This window comes from Mobula birostris, chromosome 25 (assembly GCF_030028105.1).
Source record: "Mobula birostris isolate sMobBir1 chromosome 25, sMobBir1.hap1, whole genome shotgun sequence".
Classification (NCBI taxonomy): Eukaryota; Metazoa; Chordata; class Chondrichthyes; order Myliobatiformes; family Myliobatidae; genus Mobula; species Mobula birostris.
In genome coordinates this window covers 16,489,367-16,504,303 of record NC_092394.1, presented here as the reverse complement: position 1 = coordinate 16,504,303, position 14,937 = coordinate 16,489,367, and the positions used below count along the sequence as shown (strand labels likewise).

At 41.2% G+C, this 14,937-nt stretch overlaps 1 protein-coding gene across 2 annotated transcripts in view; it reads left to right on the top strand.

The window, feature by feature from the left end:
* Nucleotides 1-14,937, top strand: part of vps53 (VPS53 subunit of GARP complex) — a 271,204-nt gene that overhangs the window by 210,237 nt on the left and 46,030 nt on the right. Inside the window, exon 19 of one of the 2 annotated variants that reach the window (XM_072243137.1) lies at nt 9,470-9,539. The exons of the other annotated variant lie outside the window; for it this stretch is intronic. Within the exon in view, the coding sequence (XP_072099238.1) occupies nt 9,470-9,539 (70 nt within the window). The remainder of the gene's footprint in view (nt 1-9,469; nt 9,540-14,937) is intronic. 2 annotated transcript variants of the gene reach the window in all.

Sequence of the window (14,937 nt, the reverse complement as noted above, 5' to 3'; positions counted from 1 at the left end):
TGTCTAAGACTTTTGCATAGTACTGTATGTACAGTCTGATGACAATAAACTTGAATTTGACTGTACACATCCTCTAACCTCTTGGCCATACTTAGTGAGTGCTCAATGCCAACAGCTTCCTTTGTTACATCATTGGCACCCTCCAACAATGCACAGGTGCCCAATTGTCCATGCACAATACTGTGGAATTTCTTTCCTAAACCTTTCTCCTCATTTACGGTACCACCTTAAAGCTCCAGACTTCCAGCATCTGCAGCCTTTCTTGTGTCTCCATTTTGTTTGACCTAGTGCTAGTTTTTGACTGACCACTCATCGATGAATGGCCTCAGGACAGTCATAAAACAATTGCCAATTGCTGTTGGAAAAGGAGTTGGTTTATCAGTCTTTGTTTATGTATAGTTTTTCATAAATTCTTCTGTATTCCTTATTTTCCAATAAATGCCTCCAAAAATTGAATCTCAAGTATATGGTAAAATATACATTGATAATAAATTTTGCTAACTTTAACTTGCCTTCAATAGTCCAAAGCTAAAGCAAATCAATTTATGGTCATATAATCAATATATGTATATAAGCTAACTAACGTATTTATATTCATTGTTTTTTAAATTACTTACTGTGTTCTTTATCTTATTATGTTTTTATATTTTAGTGCTGCATTGATTCCAAAGTAACAATTACTTTGTTCTCCTTTACGTTTGTGTACTGGAAATTTGCTTGTTCCTGCCCCACTGAACTCATATCAGCATACCTTGACTCTGTTTTATCCCCCCGGTTCAGTCCCTTCCTACCTACACCTGTGACACCACTTCACACACTTCCAAGTTCTCTGGCCCTGATCGTTCATTTTCACAACGGATGTCCCTATACACTTCCATCCCCCATTAGGAGGGCCTTAAAGCTCTCTGCTTCTTTCTGGATAACGGACCCATTCAGTTCCCCTCCAGCACCAGTCTCCTTCGTCTGGTGGAACTGGTCCTCACCCTCAATAATTCCTCCTTTGGCTCCTCCCAATTCCTTCAAACCAGTGGTGTAGCCATGGGTCCCAGCTATGCCTGCTTTTTTGTCAGCTATGTCGAACAGTCCATGTTCCAAGCCTACGCTGGTATTGCTCCTCAACTCTTCCTACACCACATCAATGACTGCATTGGTGCTACTTCCTGTACCCATGCCGAGCTCATCAACTTCATAAACTTTGCCTCTAACTTCACCTCAAACTTCTACCCTGCCTTCAGTTTTGCCTGGTCCATTTCTGACACCTCCGTTCTCTTTCCTGATCTCTCTTTCTCCATCTCTGGAGGCAGTCTTATCTACTGATATCTTTTATAAAATCACTGATTCTCACAGCTACCTGGACTATACCTCTTCCCGCACTGTTACTTGTAAAAGTTCCGTTCTCTTCTCTCAGTTCCTCTGTCTTCGCCACATCTGCTCTCAGGATGAGGTTTTTCATTCCAGAAATACTGCGATGTCCTCTTCCTTCAAAGAAAAGGGATTCCCTTTCTCCACCATCAATGCTGCTCTCAACCACATCTCTTCCATCTTGCAAACGTCTGTCCTCAACCCATCCTGACCTACCAGCCCACTAGCTTCCACATCCAGCATATAATTCTCCATAACTTCCACCGTCTTCAATGGGATCCACACCAAGCACACTCCCCCCACTTTCTGCTTTCTGCAGGGATCGCTCCCTATGCAACCCCCTTCTCCACTTGTCCCTCCCCACTGATCTCCCTCCAAGTACTTATCCTTGCAAACGGAACAAGTGCCATACCTACCCGTACACCTCCTCGCTCACTACTATTCAGGGCCCCAAACTGTCCTTCCAAGTGAGGTAACACTTCACCTGTGAGTCTGTTGAGGTCATCCACTGTATCCAGTGCTCCTGGTGTAGTCTCCTGTATATCATTGAGACCCGACATAGATCGGAAGACCACTTCAATGACCACCTATGCTCCATCTGCCAGTAAGAGCAGGATCTCCTGGTTGACACTTCCCATTCCCATTCCGACAAGTCAGTCGATGGCCTCCTCTACTGCTGCGATGAGGCCAACTCAGGGTGGAGGAGCAAGCCCTTATATTCCATCTGGGTAGCCTTCAACTTGATGGCATGAACTTCAATTTCTCGAACTTCTGGCAATTGCTTCTCCCCTTCACCATTCCCCAATCCTGTTTCCCCCCCTCTCACCTTATCTCCTTCACCTCCCTCTGATGCGGTGCCTCCTTCCCTTTCTTCCATGGTCTTCTGTCCTCTCCTATCAGATTTCCCCCTTCTCCAGCCCTTTATCCCTTTCACGAACCTACTTCCCAACTCTTTACTTCACTCCTCCCCTTCTCTTGGTTTCACCTATCACTCACCTCCTTGTACTTCTTTCTCTCCTCCCCCCACCTTCTTATGCTAACTTCTCCTCTTTCCCATTCCAGTCCTGATGAAGGGTCTCAGCTTGAAGCATTGACTGGTTATTCCTCCCCATAAAACTGCCTGACTTACTGAGTTCCTCCAGCATCTTGTGTGTTACCCTGATCAATGTAAGCAGACAAATCACTATAATTAGCCCAGGACAGGAAATGTACTGCACTTAGGGTACATTGTTTTTGTGCATCATTTGAGTAAGGCCCAGGACATCGATCTCTGAATTTCAGTAGAATATTTGATGACAGGGTTTTACACCCAAATGTGACCCTGTCTCTGGACATAAATACTAAACACCATTTCTGGTTAACAAGCAGTACTGGGAATTCTGTCAGGAATATTTTTCATTTGGTTCTAATCTTTGTTTAGAAAATCTGATTGCTTGAAATTTAAGTCGGTTCACATGCATTTGCCTATTAAGTAGACTGTTTATTATATCTTGTTGCACCACGTCGGGACCCAGGTTGTGGCTACGTAAAGATGCAGAGAAGGATGTGCTTCTTGCATTCCCTTGGGGAGTGTTGCTTTGAATTGAAGAGATTGTTATCGTGCTGTATCTCTAAGGGATAGAAGTTCTGTATACCTTGATTACAGGGTGGCATAGTAGTGTAACACTATTATGCTCAGTAACACACCCGTCTATGGCTGAATTTCCCACCACTGTCCATACGTTCTCCAGGTGACCGCGCGAGTTTCCTCCTGGTGTTCCGGTTTTGTCCCACGTTCCAAAGACATACTGGTTCGTGGGTTAATTGGACACGTGGGTGCAATTGGGCGGTGTGGGTTCATTGAGCCAGAAGGGCCTGTTGCTATGCTGTCTCTCTAAATAAATAAAAATAACTGTCAGCTTTCCATTCTGCATGAAATTGATCTCTTCTTCACATGGTATTAGTTGGTCTCAGAACCAAGATAATTATTTGTTTTAAATGTCATGTCCCAGAGACGTACAGTATGTCCTTGAAGCTGTTCTTTTCAATCCTGTCCTGATCTACTTAATTTGTTGATGGGTTTTGAATGTGCATTGCGAAGCATTGTTAGTGATTAATAAAATAATTAAAGTGCACAAGGATTACTGACAGAGAGGATGATCTTGCTACGTGTCAGTATTGTGACTTGCCTCCTGGTTCGTTGCCTTCCTCTGCCTAAGTAGCCCCTTTTGCTACAGAAGAAACTAGCAAAATTATTTAGAATAACAGTGGGCCTCAAAGGTTCAAGTTAACCACCAAATAATTGTTTTGATTCTTTTAGACCTAGTTTTCTGCACCTCGTTGATCTGTGAACAGCGGGTTTGAAAGTAAAAGAATGATATTTCTCATGCAGATCTGGAGGTTAACCCCTCCCCTTCAACTCTTCCCACTCAGATTCTGAAGGGAATACATTCTTTTTCCTTTCAGTTTACATTTTCTCCTGCTTTGTGAATAAAGGCATTCAGGGCGAGGAACAATTAAATTCACAAAGACTTCCATTGCCAGAAAGCACAGTGATGAGCAAACAAATTATAAGTGGAAAGATCAGAGACCCCTGAACCATAGTTACTCAATAATTAATGTCCCAAGTACACCTATGCACACCAAAATTGTCATTAATGTCCTACATAACTTTAATTATGCAATCATCCCACTGTTTTAGCATCCCATCAGCTGATTCACGAATGACCAATGCCATGGAATATTTAGTAGCTACGTAATAAGACACGTGAGGCTTATTATGTTTATAATCACTTGTTTTGACATGTGATCTTGCACATATGTGCTGCTAAAGTGATAATGGGGTTAAAGATGTGTTACCACTGAGTAATGTGTGGCAGAAATAGACTAGTCTTACGTCTGTAATCTCCTACTTAGAGTATTTACAAATCCTGTTGACCTTGAGGTCCATTGCTGCTGGCATATTATGGCCTACACGATCCCTAATTGAAGAGAGCAATACAGCAAAACCTGTTCCTCCGGGAACACTTGACGAAATGACCACCTGTCCTGTGCAGCCCACTTGTCTTAGGACTGTTGGCTTTCTAGTTTAATTGTTGTTTTGAGGATTTATGGAGCACTCTTATCTTTGGGGTCTTTAATGTGACGTTTGCAATTTTGATTCCTTTCTCTTTGCTGATGTCAGGAAATAGAAAGGACTTTGAGAAGTGATTAAAACTGCAGGGGTACCACAAGGTTTCCCAATCCTTGAAACTCTCTGTTTTTACCTCAGCTACTTAGCCCACGTCTCATTCACTTAGTTTGAAACATTCACTGCTTGTTTTTGCACATCATCTGTACTGCATATTTCTGTTTGGAAGAATAAGGCAATTATTTTAATTGTTCAAAGTTTCCACTCCACATAGATTCTTCATGTTCACAAATTTCTTTGTATGCTGCATGTGCTTCCTACAAATTAATCGACATTTGGAACCCAGACCATTTTTTTTCTTTGCTACTTCAACTTGGTAGAATAAATTACGTTTGACCTTGGACTTCACAGCTGTCTTCCTTGCCATGTAATTTTTGTTTCTCCTACTACTATTAGTACATTTTAAAGCTACAGTTCCAGGTTTTCCTATGGAGGAAGGTATTTGACTTGGCCTTTTTTTTTCCAGTTGAAATCATCTTTTGCTTGTCTGTTCATCTCTCTGGCCCAGGGCACGTTTATTACACATCACACCATGACAAATTGTCCCTTGTGCTGAAAACTATTTGTTAGGTTGTTTCAAAAGATTGACCACACAGAATGCCTCATATGTAGGTCAGGCCAGGTATGAATTGTATATTTGCAACAATGCAAGGCATAAATGCTTCCGGTGGGTCTTTGCAAAATTCCAGTTGTTCTTGAGGTCATCGTTACTAAAAATATTTTATTGGCTTGATTATGTTTGAGCTGAAAGTTGTAAATCATTTGCTTTTTTTTAAGTAACCATATAAAGTTATTTGATTTGGAAGAGTACAAGGTAATTCAAGCAAATAATTGTTGTTTATAATTAAATGTTCTGGGAAAATATTATTTTACTTTTGCTGTGTACACTTTTGTTCATTAACAGTACTTTAGTTTGCCAACCTTGACTCTGTAAATCAACATCTTCACCCTTACTTCCTTGTGTGTAATGTTTGTATTTCTCAGACTGGATGTGATGTGGCCCGAATTTATAAGACTGATGCTGGATTTTGCATGTTTCTGAAACCCATGACTGTAATCGGCATAATTTGGAAATGGTTTGGCCTAGTGAGTCTCATGTGCAGAACTTCTTTTGAGAAAACTCTGCTAGCCAATAAGTTGGAGGCAGGTGATTGTGCAGCCAGCAAGGTTAGCTGACTCAGATAAACATTACAGTCGGCCCTTCGCCGGTTCCGCATCCGCAGATTCAACCAACCGCGAATCGAAAATACTGTACAAGTATCCCCCACTATCTGAAAGTAGAACGTTCCTATGAAACCTTTCATAAGCCAAACCCAAAAAATAACCTACCAAATCATACCAAATAACACATAAAACCTAAAATAACACTAACATATAGTAAAAGCAGGAATGATATGCTACTAGCAGAACCAATAGTAACATCAGCAGCTTTCAAGATTCTTCCTCTAGGTGTGTAAGTAGTACGAATAGTGGACGCAGGCAAGTTCAACGCAAGTACAATGTCTTTATTTCGTTCACCACGATCAAAATGCTTAATTACATCCAGTTTTACACTAAGCGTAACAGCCTTATGAGCTCTCTTAGGCTTTTCTGATACCTTAGGGCACGTCTTGCTAACGGATGCACAAAATAAATCGAGATAAAGCACTCTCGCTGCTCGGGGTGCGCGCTGCCTCTAACGGCTCGCTGCAAATCAAATGCTGAACGCTATTTTCTCTTTTCATAACACCCTCACTATTTTCTCTTTTCATAACACTCTTCGGCTTTTATATCAGGGACTTGAGCATCCATGAATTTTGGTATCCGCGGGGGGTCCCGGATCCAATCCCCCACGGATACGGAGGGCTGACTGTATATTTAAAGCGTAGAAGAATGACAAGAATGTTGTGTATTTGGATTTTCAGAAGGCCTTTGACAAGGTGCCACACATGAGGCTGTTTAACAAGCTGCAAGCCCATGGTATTACAGGGAAGATTCTATCATGGGCAAAGCAGTAGCTGACTGGCAGGAGACAAAGAGTGGGAATAAAGGGAGCCTTTTCTGTTTGACTGCCAGTAACTAGTGGTGTTCCACAGGGGTGTGTGTTGGGACCGATTCTGTTTACATTATTTGTTAATGATTTAGATGATGGAATTAATGGCTTTGTTGCAAAGTTTGCAGTCAATACAAAGATAAGTGGAGGAGCAAGTAGTTTTGAGGAAGTAGAGAGGCTACAGAAAGATTTAGACAGATTGGAGAATGGCAAAGAAGTGGCAGATGGAATACAGCATAGGGAAGAAATGGAAAAGTTGACTATTTTCTAAATGGAGAAAAAATACAAAAACCAAAAAGCGTAAGGGGACTTGGGAGTGCTTGTGCAGGATTCCCCAAAGGTTAATTTACAGGTCAAGTCTGTGGTGAGGAAGGCAAATGCAATGCCAGCATTCATTTGAAGAGGAGTCGATTATAAAGGAAAGGATGTAATGTTGAGACTTCATGAGCACTGGTGAGGCCTCGCAGAGTATTATGAGTTGTTTTGGGCCTCTTAGAAAGGATGTGCTGAAACTGGAGAGAGTTCAAAGGAGGTTCACGAAAATTATTCCAGGTTTGAACAGCTTGTCATATGAAGTGCGTTTGATGGCTCTGGATTCTGGACTTCTATTCATTAGAAGGGTGAGGGGGGACCTCATTGAAACCTATTGAATGGTGGAAGGCCTTGATAGAGTGGATGTGGAGAGGATGTTTCCATGGTGGGAGAGTATAAGATCAGAGGACACAGCCTTGGAATAGAGGGGCATCCTTTTAGAATGGAGATGAAGGGGAATTTCTTCAGCCAGAGAGTGGTGAACCTATGGAATTTGCTGCCACAGGCAGCCGTGGAGGCCAAGTCTCTATGTATATTTAAGACAGAGGTTGATGGAGTCTTGATTGGTCAAGGCATAAAGGGATATGGGGAGAAGGAAGGAGCTTATGGCTGAAAGGAAAATTGGATCAGCCATGATAAAATGGTGGAGCAAACTCGATGGATAGATGACCTAATTCTGCTCCTATATCTTATGTTCTAACTGCAGATACTTTTCTCAACAAAGGCAGGGATGTTGCTCCAGAAAAGTGCAGTAAATTTTCTCACAAATTATGTTAATAAAATTCATCTCAGCGATTATGGTCACAGGCTGAATTGGTACTGCAATTACCCAATCCTCTCCACTTTGTCTCAGAATGGTGTCATTATATGCATTCACTTACACGTTACCTTTTGTTACTCTTTCCAAATTCACTACTGATTCTTCACTTGGGGGTTTTCTGCTGCTTCTGTTGTCACATGTGACCAGCTGCTTTGCGGGAACACAACTATCAAACCCATTTCTAGACCCTGGAGCAGATATTCATTATTTGTTATGCAATGTAGAAATGATGCCTACTGTTCTCTGCTTCTGAGCATTGAGTTCAACACAAATGTTACCACATTACGTGTTTAGCACATGAAAGATAATAACTTTCTACCTGCTTTCGCATTGTCACTTTCAGCCACCTACTGTTTACAAGCATCTGAGTATATAAGTTAATGTATATATTCTATGTATATAAGCTTTCCTAATGTAGGTACAGCTGTGTGGGCACGTGGCCAAGTGGTTAAGGCATTGGACTAGCGATCTGAAGGTCGTGAGTTCAAGCCCCAGCCGAGGCAGCGTGTTGTGTCCTTGAGCAAGGCACTTAATCACACATTGCTCTGCGACGACACTGGTGCCAAGCTGTATGGGTCCTAATGCCTTTCCCTTGGACAACATCGGTGTTGTGGAGAGGGGAGACTTGCAGCATGGGCAATTGCCGGTCCTCCATACAACCTTGCCCAGGCCTGCGCCCTGGAGAGTGAAGACTTCCCAGGCGCAAATCTATGGTCTTGCGAGACTAACGGATGCCTTTATTTACAGCTGTACTCAACAGTTACTTGTACATTGTGCTTTAGATTTGCTTTGATATTTATATTTATTGTACTTTTTGCTTATTATGTTTTTTACATTGCATTGGATCCAGAGTAACAATCATTTCATTCTCCTTTACACTTCTTTACTAAAGAATGACATTAAACAACTTTGAAGCCTAAATCTTGGAGAATGTAACGGAGCATTGTACCCTGTTCTCATTACTTTAAAACAGTGCTGATCATGGATATTGATTCTTATTTTTGGGGTTACCTTGCTTCCAATTCAGAAAGCTGTACAGTATTTTGATAATGCAAGCTGTTTAATAACAGCTGTGCAGTTCAATTTATTGGAATCCGAGCACCGTGACTGAGAGACTAGTCTGAACTTGTGTTTCTGCTTGGACCCAAGCAACTCGATGCCCAAAATGATGCAGCATTACTGATCATACTGTCACTTACCTGCAGGAAAGATGTAAATAGGATAGAAAGAGTGCAGAGAAAATTCACAAGAATATTGCCAGGACTTGAGGACCTGGGTTCAAGGGAAAGGTTGAATAGGCTAGGAGAATGAAGGGAGATTTGATAGAGGTGTGCAAAATTTTGAGGGGTATAGATAGGGTAAATTCACACAGGCTTTTTCCACTGCATTTGAATGAGGCTAGAACTAGAGGTCAAAGTTTAAGGGTGAAAGGCTTAAAGGGAATCTGAAGGTGAACCTCTCAGAAGGTGGTGCGAGTGTGGAATGAGCTGCCAGCAGGTGTGGGTGCAAGTTCAGTTGCAAAATTTGAGAGAAGTTTGGGCAAGTACATGGACTGGAGGCACATGGAGAACTATGCCCTTGGTGCAGATTGGTGTGACTAAACAGGATAACAGTTTGGCATGGACTAAATGGATGGAAGGGCCTGTTTCTATGCTGTAGCACTCTATGACTCCATTATCATTGAGTCGACTCCTATCAGAAATTATAGTAGGTATCTTATCCTTGCTACACTTTTTGCTTCAGAATATAATGTTTAATTTTCTTGTTTGCACAGCTCCTTCATTCCAAAGTTCATCAACCACCTTTTCAAGTGCAAACCGATCAGCATGGTAGGAGCAGAGCAGGTAAGAACTTATAAAAAGCAAAAGAGAATGCAGGTGTTGGAAATCTGAAATGAAAAGGGAAAATTGTCTTTGAACTGAAAAAAAATTTGTGTCCCAGAGCCCTTTGGTCTTACGTTTGTAGGATGGGCGCCCTCCATTCTAGGCTGAGCTGAAAGATTGGTGTGGGTTTTCTGAATTCACAGATTTGCTTTGCTATTGCAAATATTTGAATCTGGATTATGCTTGGGCCCATACGTTATTTTAGAATTCAGGTTTATTATCACTGAGTGACAGATACAAAACACCGGAGGATCTCATCAGGTCAGGAAGCATCTCTGGAAAGGAATTTCAGGCCAAGACCCTTCAATGGGAATTTTTCAGACACCATTATTATTATCACTGACGTAGGTTGTGAAGTTTATTGTTTTGTGGCAGCAGTACAGTGCGATTCATAAACATGACTACAAGTTAGGAAAATAATAGTGCAAAAGGGCAATATAAAGAGATCATATTCAATTGATCCTTTGTAACTGGCAAGGAGAGAAAGCTTAACTCTTTCTGTCTTGTTTTGGATTCTAATCAGTATCCAAACAATAAAAGTAATTTGGCTTCAAAATGTTAATATAAATATTAATAAAGATAGTTCTTCAGTAGACTAACTTAGTCAAGGTTACATACTTCTGTGTATCTAACATGGCAAAGTTTCATACTGGAACTAATTATCAAGGAGAAACTAATATTATTGTTCTTCATTTTCATAGTGTGGAAGATGTTCAGTGTCTAAGCATAAATAGATGATTGTACAGAAAACTAGAACCTACTATGTCTTGTACAAATGCAGCTTATAACTATTTTTTCTTGTGGATTTGAGAGTACGAAAGAGAACAACCACACCATTGTTTCCTTTGCTGTGTGTTCCGGATGGGTCACGGAGCTGCCTCTTTCTTTTGCAGCTGCACTTTGTGACATTCCACCAGAGTTGCACTCAGGAAAACAATAAATATTGGTTTGGTTTCAGCCCATCAGTACAGCCATTCTCTGCAGAGCCACCTGTTTCATGCATTTGTTTGTGAGGTATGGGTTCAGCTTCAGACCACGGGAGGATATAGAAGTCTGTGGTCACAGATAGATATCAAAGACTGGCATTCTAGGTGAACATATCTCTGAGTTCCAGGATGTGTATTCATTTTAAAAATAGTGTATGGCTGCATAAGGCTCTGTGGATGTGTTTTGTTGGACAAACTATGTGTGCTTAATCCCAATCTGTGTGACAGCCAACTTCTTCCCATTGCCTTGCACTACACTCAGTGGCCACTTCATTGGTTCGTGGTCTTCTGCTGCTGTAGCCCATCCACTTCAAGGTTCGATGTGGTGTGCATTCACAGATGCCCTTCTGCACACAACTGTTGCAATGCGTGGTTATTTGAGTTATTGTCACTTTCCTGTCAGCTTGAACTAGTCCAGCCATTCTCCTCTGACCTCTCTCATCAACAAGGTGTTTTTGCCTACAGAACTACCGTTCATTTGATTTTTTTTTTGGTATCATTCTCTGCAAACAATTGTGATTGTTATGTGTGAAAATCCCAGGGCGTCAAACCACCCCATCTGGCACCAACAATCATTCCACAGTCAAAGTCACTTAGATGCCATTTCTTCCCCATTCTAATGTTTGACCTGAACAACAACTGAACCTCTTGACTATGTCCACGTACTTGTATGCATTGAGTTGCTGCCACATGACTAGCTGTTGGATACAGTGGATTCCGGTTAATTGGGCCATTGGTTAATCGAAGCAGCTGCATATTTGTCACCTAATTGAGACAGGATACAGATGCTGAACAGTTTCTAATTAGTGTCAGACACGTGCACTTGAGTGGCCATTATGCTTAGAATGAATAGTTCTTTAATAACGTCAGTTGTATGGGCTTGATTTCAAAAAGCAGTGATTTTTGTCACTGATAGCTGGTGAAAAATGAGCAGTAAGACACTTCGGAGCTCTTTTGCTCACTGTTTTGCTGTTTTAAGAAGTCAGACTTGGAAATACCAGAAACAGCCAGGGATGAAAATGAAATTATTTCACTACTTCAACAAATTAGGAACTACAAAGAATTTGAAGGTATTGACCATCATCTTGAATGTTGCCTTTGTACCCCACCGAACACTCAGCTCTCACTTGTGGCTTCAAGTAACTATTTGCATGTGACAGCAGCCACACCTGCTATATGCTTCAAAAGACAGGCTAAACCAGGTAAGGGTGGTAGCTGATGGGTCTCAACCCCGGTGAGATTGGGACACGTCAGTCCTGGCATGTGAAGTCAGCTCCATTGGACTGGGCAGATGAGATCTACAGTGAGACCCAACGGCCAAGAAGGTGGTTCTGCTACGCTACATGGAGAGCGATGGGCATGATGAGGCATAGAAGTAGTCGTGGTCATCCACTGCAACTAAGGAAGACTCCAGTTGTGATGTCTACTCGGCCCACTGGACCCAGACTTCTGAGATCAAGAAAGTGCAAAGGCTTTTCCACTTTAAAAACTCTCCCGCACGAGTTTCCTGTCACTGTTGAATAAGACAGACAACCACCAGAAAGTAGTATTAGTCGTGTCCTAATTTGTTCTGTATTTCACTTAAATACATAATTTGTTACTCAGTTAAACATTAGTTTGTCTTTTTTTAATGCCTTTTTAACTATTTAGAAAGGTTAATTGGGGCAGCTGCTTAATTGGGCCAAAATGTACCAGTCCAGATGTGTCCCAATCAACTAGAATCCACTGTATTTGCATTAACGAGCAGGTGTACATAACGAAGTAGTTACTGAGAAAAGATTTCCACTTTATCAGTCCATTTGAACCTCTTGATTGTTAATGCACTCCCCTAAGCAATTTATTTTGTCTTACTAACATCAAGACATTTATGCATTTAGAATCGTGCTGGACAGTAGCTGGCTAAAGCATAAATGGATACATATTTCTGAGTTATTGGGAAGAATCGCGAAAAAGGCCTGCAAATAGACTATGGATACAGCTGTTTCATCCATCTTAGATGGCAGTGAATACTTGTTGGTTTCTCCATTTGCTTGTAACAGCAACATTCTTTGTATGAAGAGTGTGGTAGAGGGATAGGCTTTCATCAGCTCAGCTGTTGACTCCGGCTACAGCTGTTTAAGGGCAATTAGTTGTGTTATTATAGTGGAGAATTCTGAATACTTTATTAAAATCCTGTTGATTTAATTTCAAGAGTCACTGTACATGAGCCTTGAATTCACACAGGTATAAAGTTAATATTTTTATAAAATAAAAATTTGCAGGAAATAGGTGGTTGGCCTGCTTTGATATATCAGCTCATGATAAAGTGAATGTTAATGAAACCTTGTGCCTCGGTTCACTGTTATCATTCAACACCTAGCCCTAATTGGACAATTTTGTCTAATAGTGGTTTTTAAATTAGTGATAAAGATTAGCTTTACTTGTCACATGTACATTGAAACATCAAAGCATACAGTGAAATATGTTCATTTACGTCAAGGATGTGCTGGGGGCAGCCTGCAAATGTCACCATGCTTCTGGTGCCAACATAGAATGCCCACAACTTACTGACCCTGGGTTTGGAATGTAGAGGAAACCAGAGCACCCAGAGGAAACCCATGTGGTCATGGAGAAAATGTGCAAACTCCTTACAGACAGCGGCAGGAATTCAATGTTGATCGTGGTGCTGTGAAGTGTTTTGCCAACTCTACACTGCCATGCTATGGTATATGCTAAAAATTATATATATTTTCACTGCAGCCCTACAGTTTAGGAATTTTTCAAGTCCAGAATATAACATTTAATCAAAACCTCAATCGATCAACAATAGGGTTTTGTCATTGTTTTAGGTGGTGTAAAATTACACCAGAGCACTAGCTCCCAGTTTAATAAGGGGGTTTAGAAGAATGAAATGGCAATCTCATGAAACCTATTGAATATTGAAAGGCCTAAGCAAAGTGGACGAGAAGAAGATGTTTCCTATGGTGGGGAAGTCTTGGACCAGAGGGCACAGCCTCAAAATAGAAAGATGGCCTTTTAGAACAGAAGTGAGGTGGAATTTCTTTAGCCAGTGGGTGGCAAATTTGTGGAATTCATTGCCACAAAAAGCTGTGGAAGCCAAGTCATTGGGTATATTCAAAACAGGCTGATTGGTTCTTAATTAGTAACGGTGTCAAAGACAGGAGAAAGGGGTTCAGAGGGATAATGAATCAGCCATGATGGAATCGCAGAACAGAGCAATGGACCAGATAGCCTAATTGTGCTCCTATGTCTTATGGTCTTGTAGGGTGTGACGGAAGTTGGTTTGACTTTTATTCCTGCAGTGGAGGAGAGTGCCTGCACACTATGTCCAGGCATTAGGAATGACCATATGATAAGTTGCTGAAGTTGGAACTGGTGTTAGCACATGGAAGAAATCATGGCAGAGAAAAAATCATGTTTCCATTAAGCCTTAGGAAAATCAATTAACCATAATAAAATTATGGCTTGGGTATCTAAATCTATAAACAAGAGTGTCAGGATTTAACTTGCATTTTCTGTCATGCTGAAGTCTTCCTTGTGAGAGAAAAGTGGTTTCTTTTGCAGAAACTATTTTTGGCCAATAGTGGTTCAAATGGGTAGGATTAGTGGGCCACATGAAATAAATAGTGCAAAACAGGGCAAAGGGAGTTTTGTTTTGAAGGATACGAAGAGGACCTGCATTTCTATCATGCCTTTCATGGCACAGGCTCCTCCTGAAGCCCTTAGTAGCCAGTGAAGGGCTTTCAAAGAGTGTGATGTAGGAAACTTCTCAGCCTTTTTCGAGCACAGATAGTGATGTGGCAGTAATTGGATCAGCGATCCCTATAATATAGACTGCAGGGTACCGTTTGGTGTCCGAATTCCCCTAGCTATCATTGAATGGTATCGTGAGATCTCTAACATCCACCTGAGTAAGCAGACTGAAAGTACACAGCCCTTGCAAGATATGGACTAACAACTGTTGACTTACCAACGGCACAACAAAAAGGCACTTGGAGAAAAGGTTTCAGTAGATAAATACAAAGAAGAGTGGCGGCTAACTTTCACGGCGGTCCATACTAATAGAGTCTATGCAGCTCTAGTCAGTAGGATAGAAATATGACATACCTGTGATGAGCTACTGCAGATTAAGCTCCATCCTTCTGAATTTGCTGGCAACAGCCAACATAAAACAGGAACTAATTAACTCTGGTCTGACTGTCACTCCAAATCAGGGTAAGATGAGATACCCACTCAAAGGCAAACAATTCAGAATCTGAACTGCCCTTCATCTCAACCAATATTTTAGGGAAAATCACTCTATTATTGTATATACAAGAATGAAAATATTTATAGTCTTGCAAGTTTGCAGATTTTATTAGATTTTACCACTT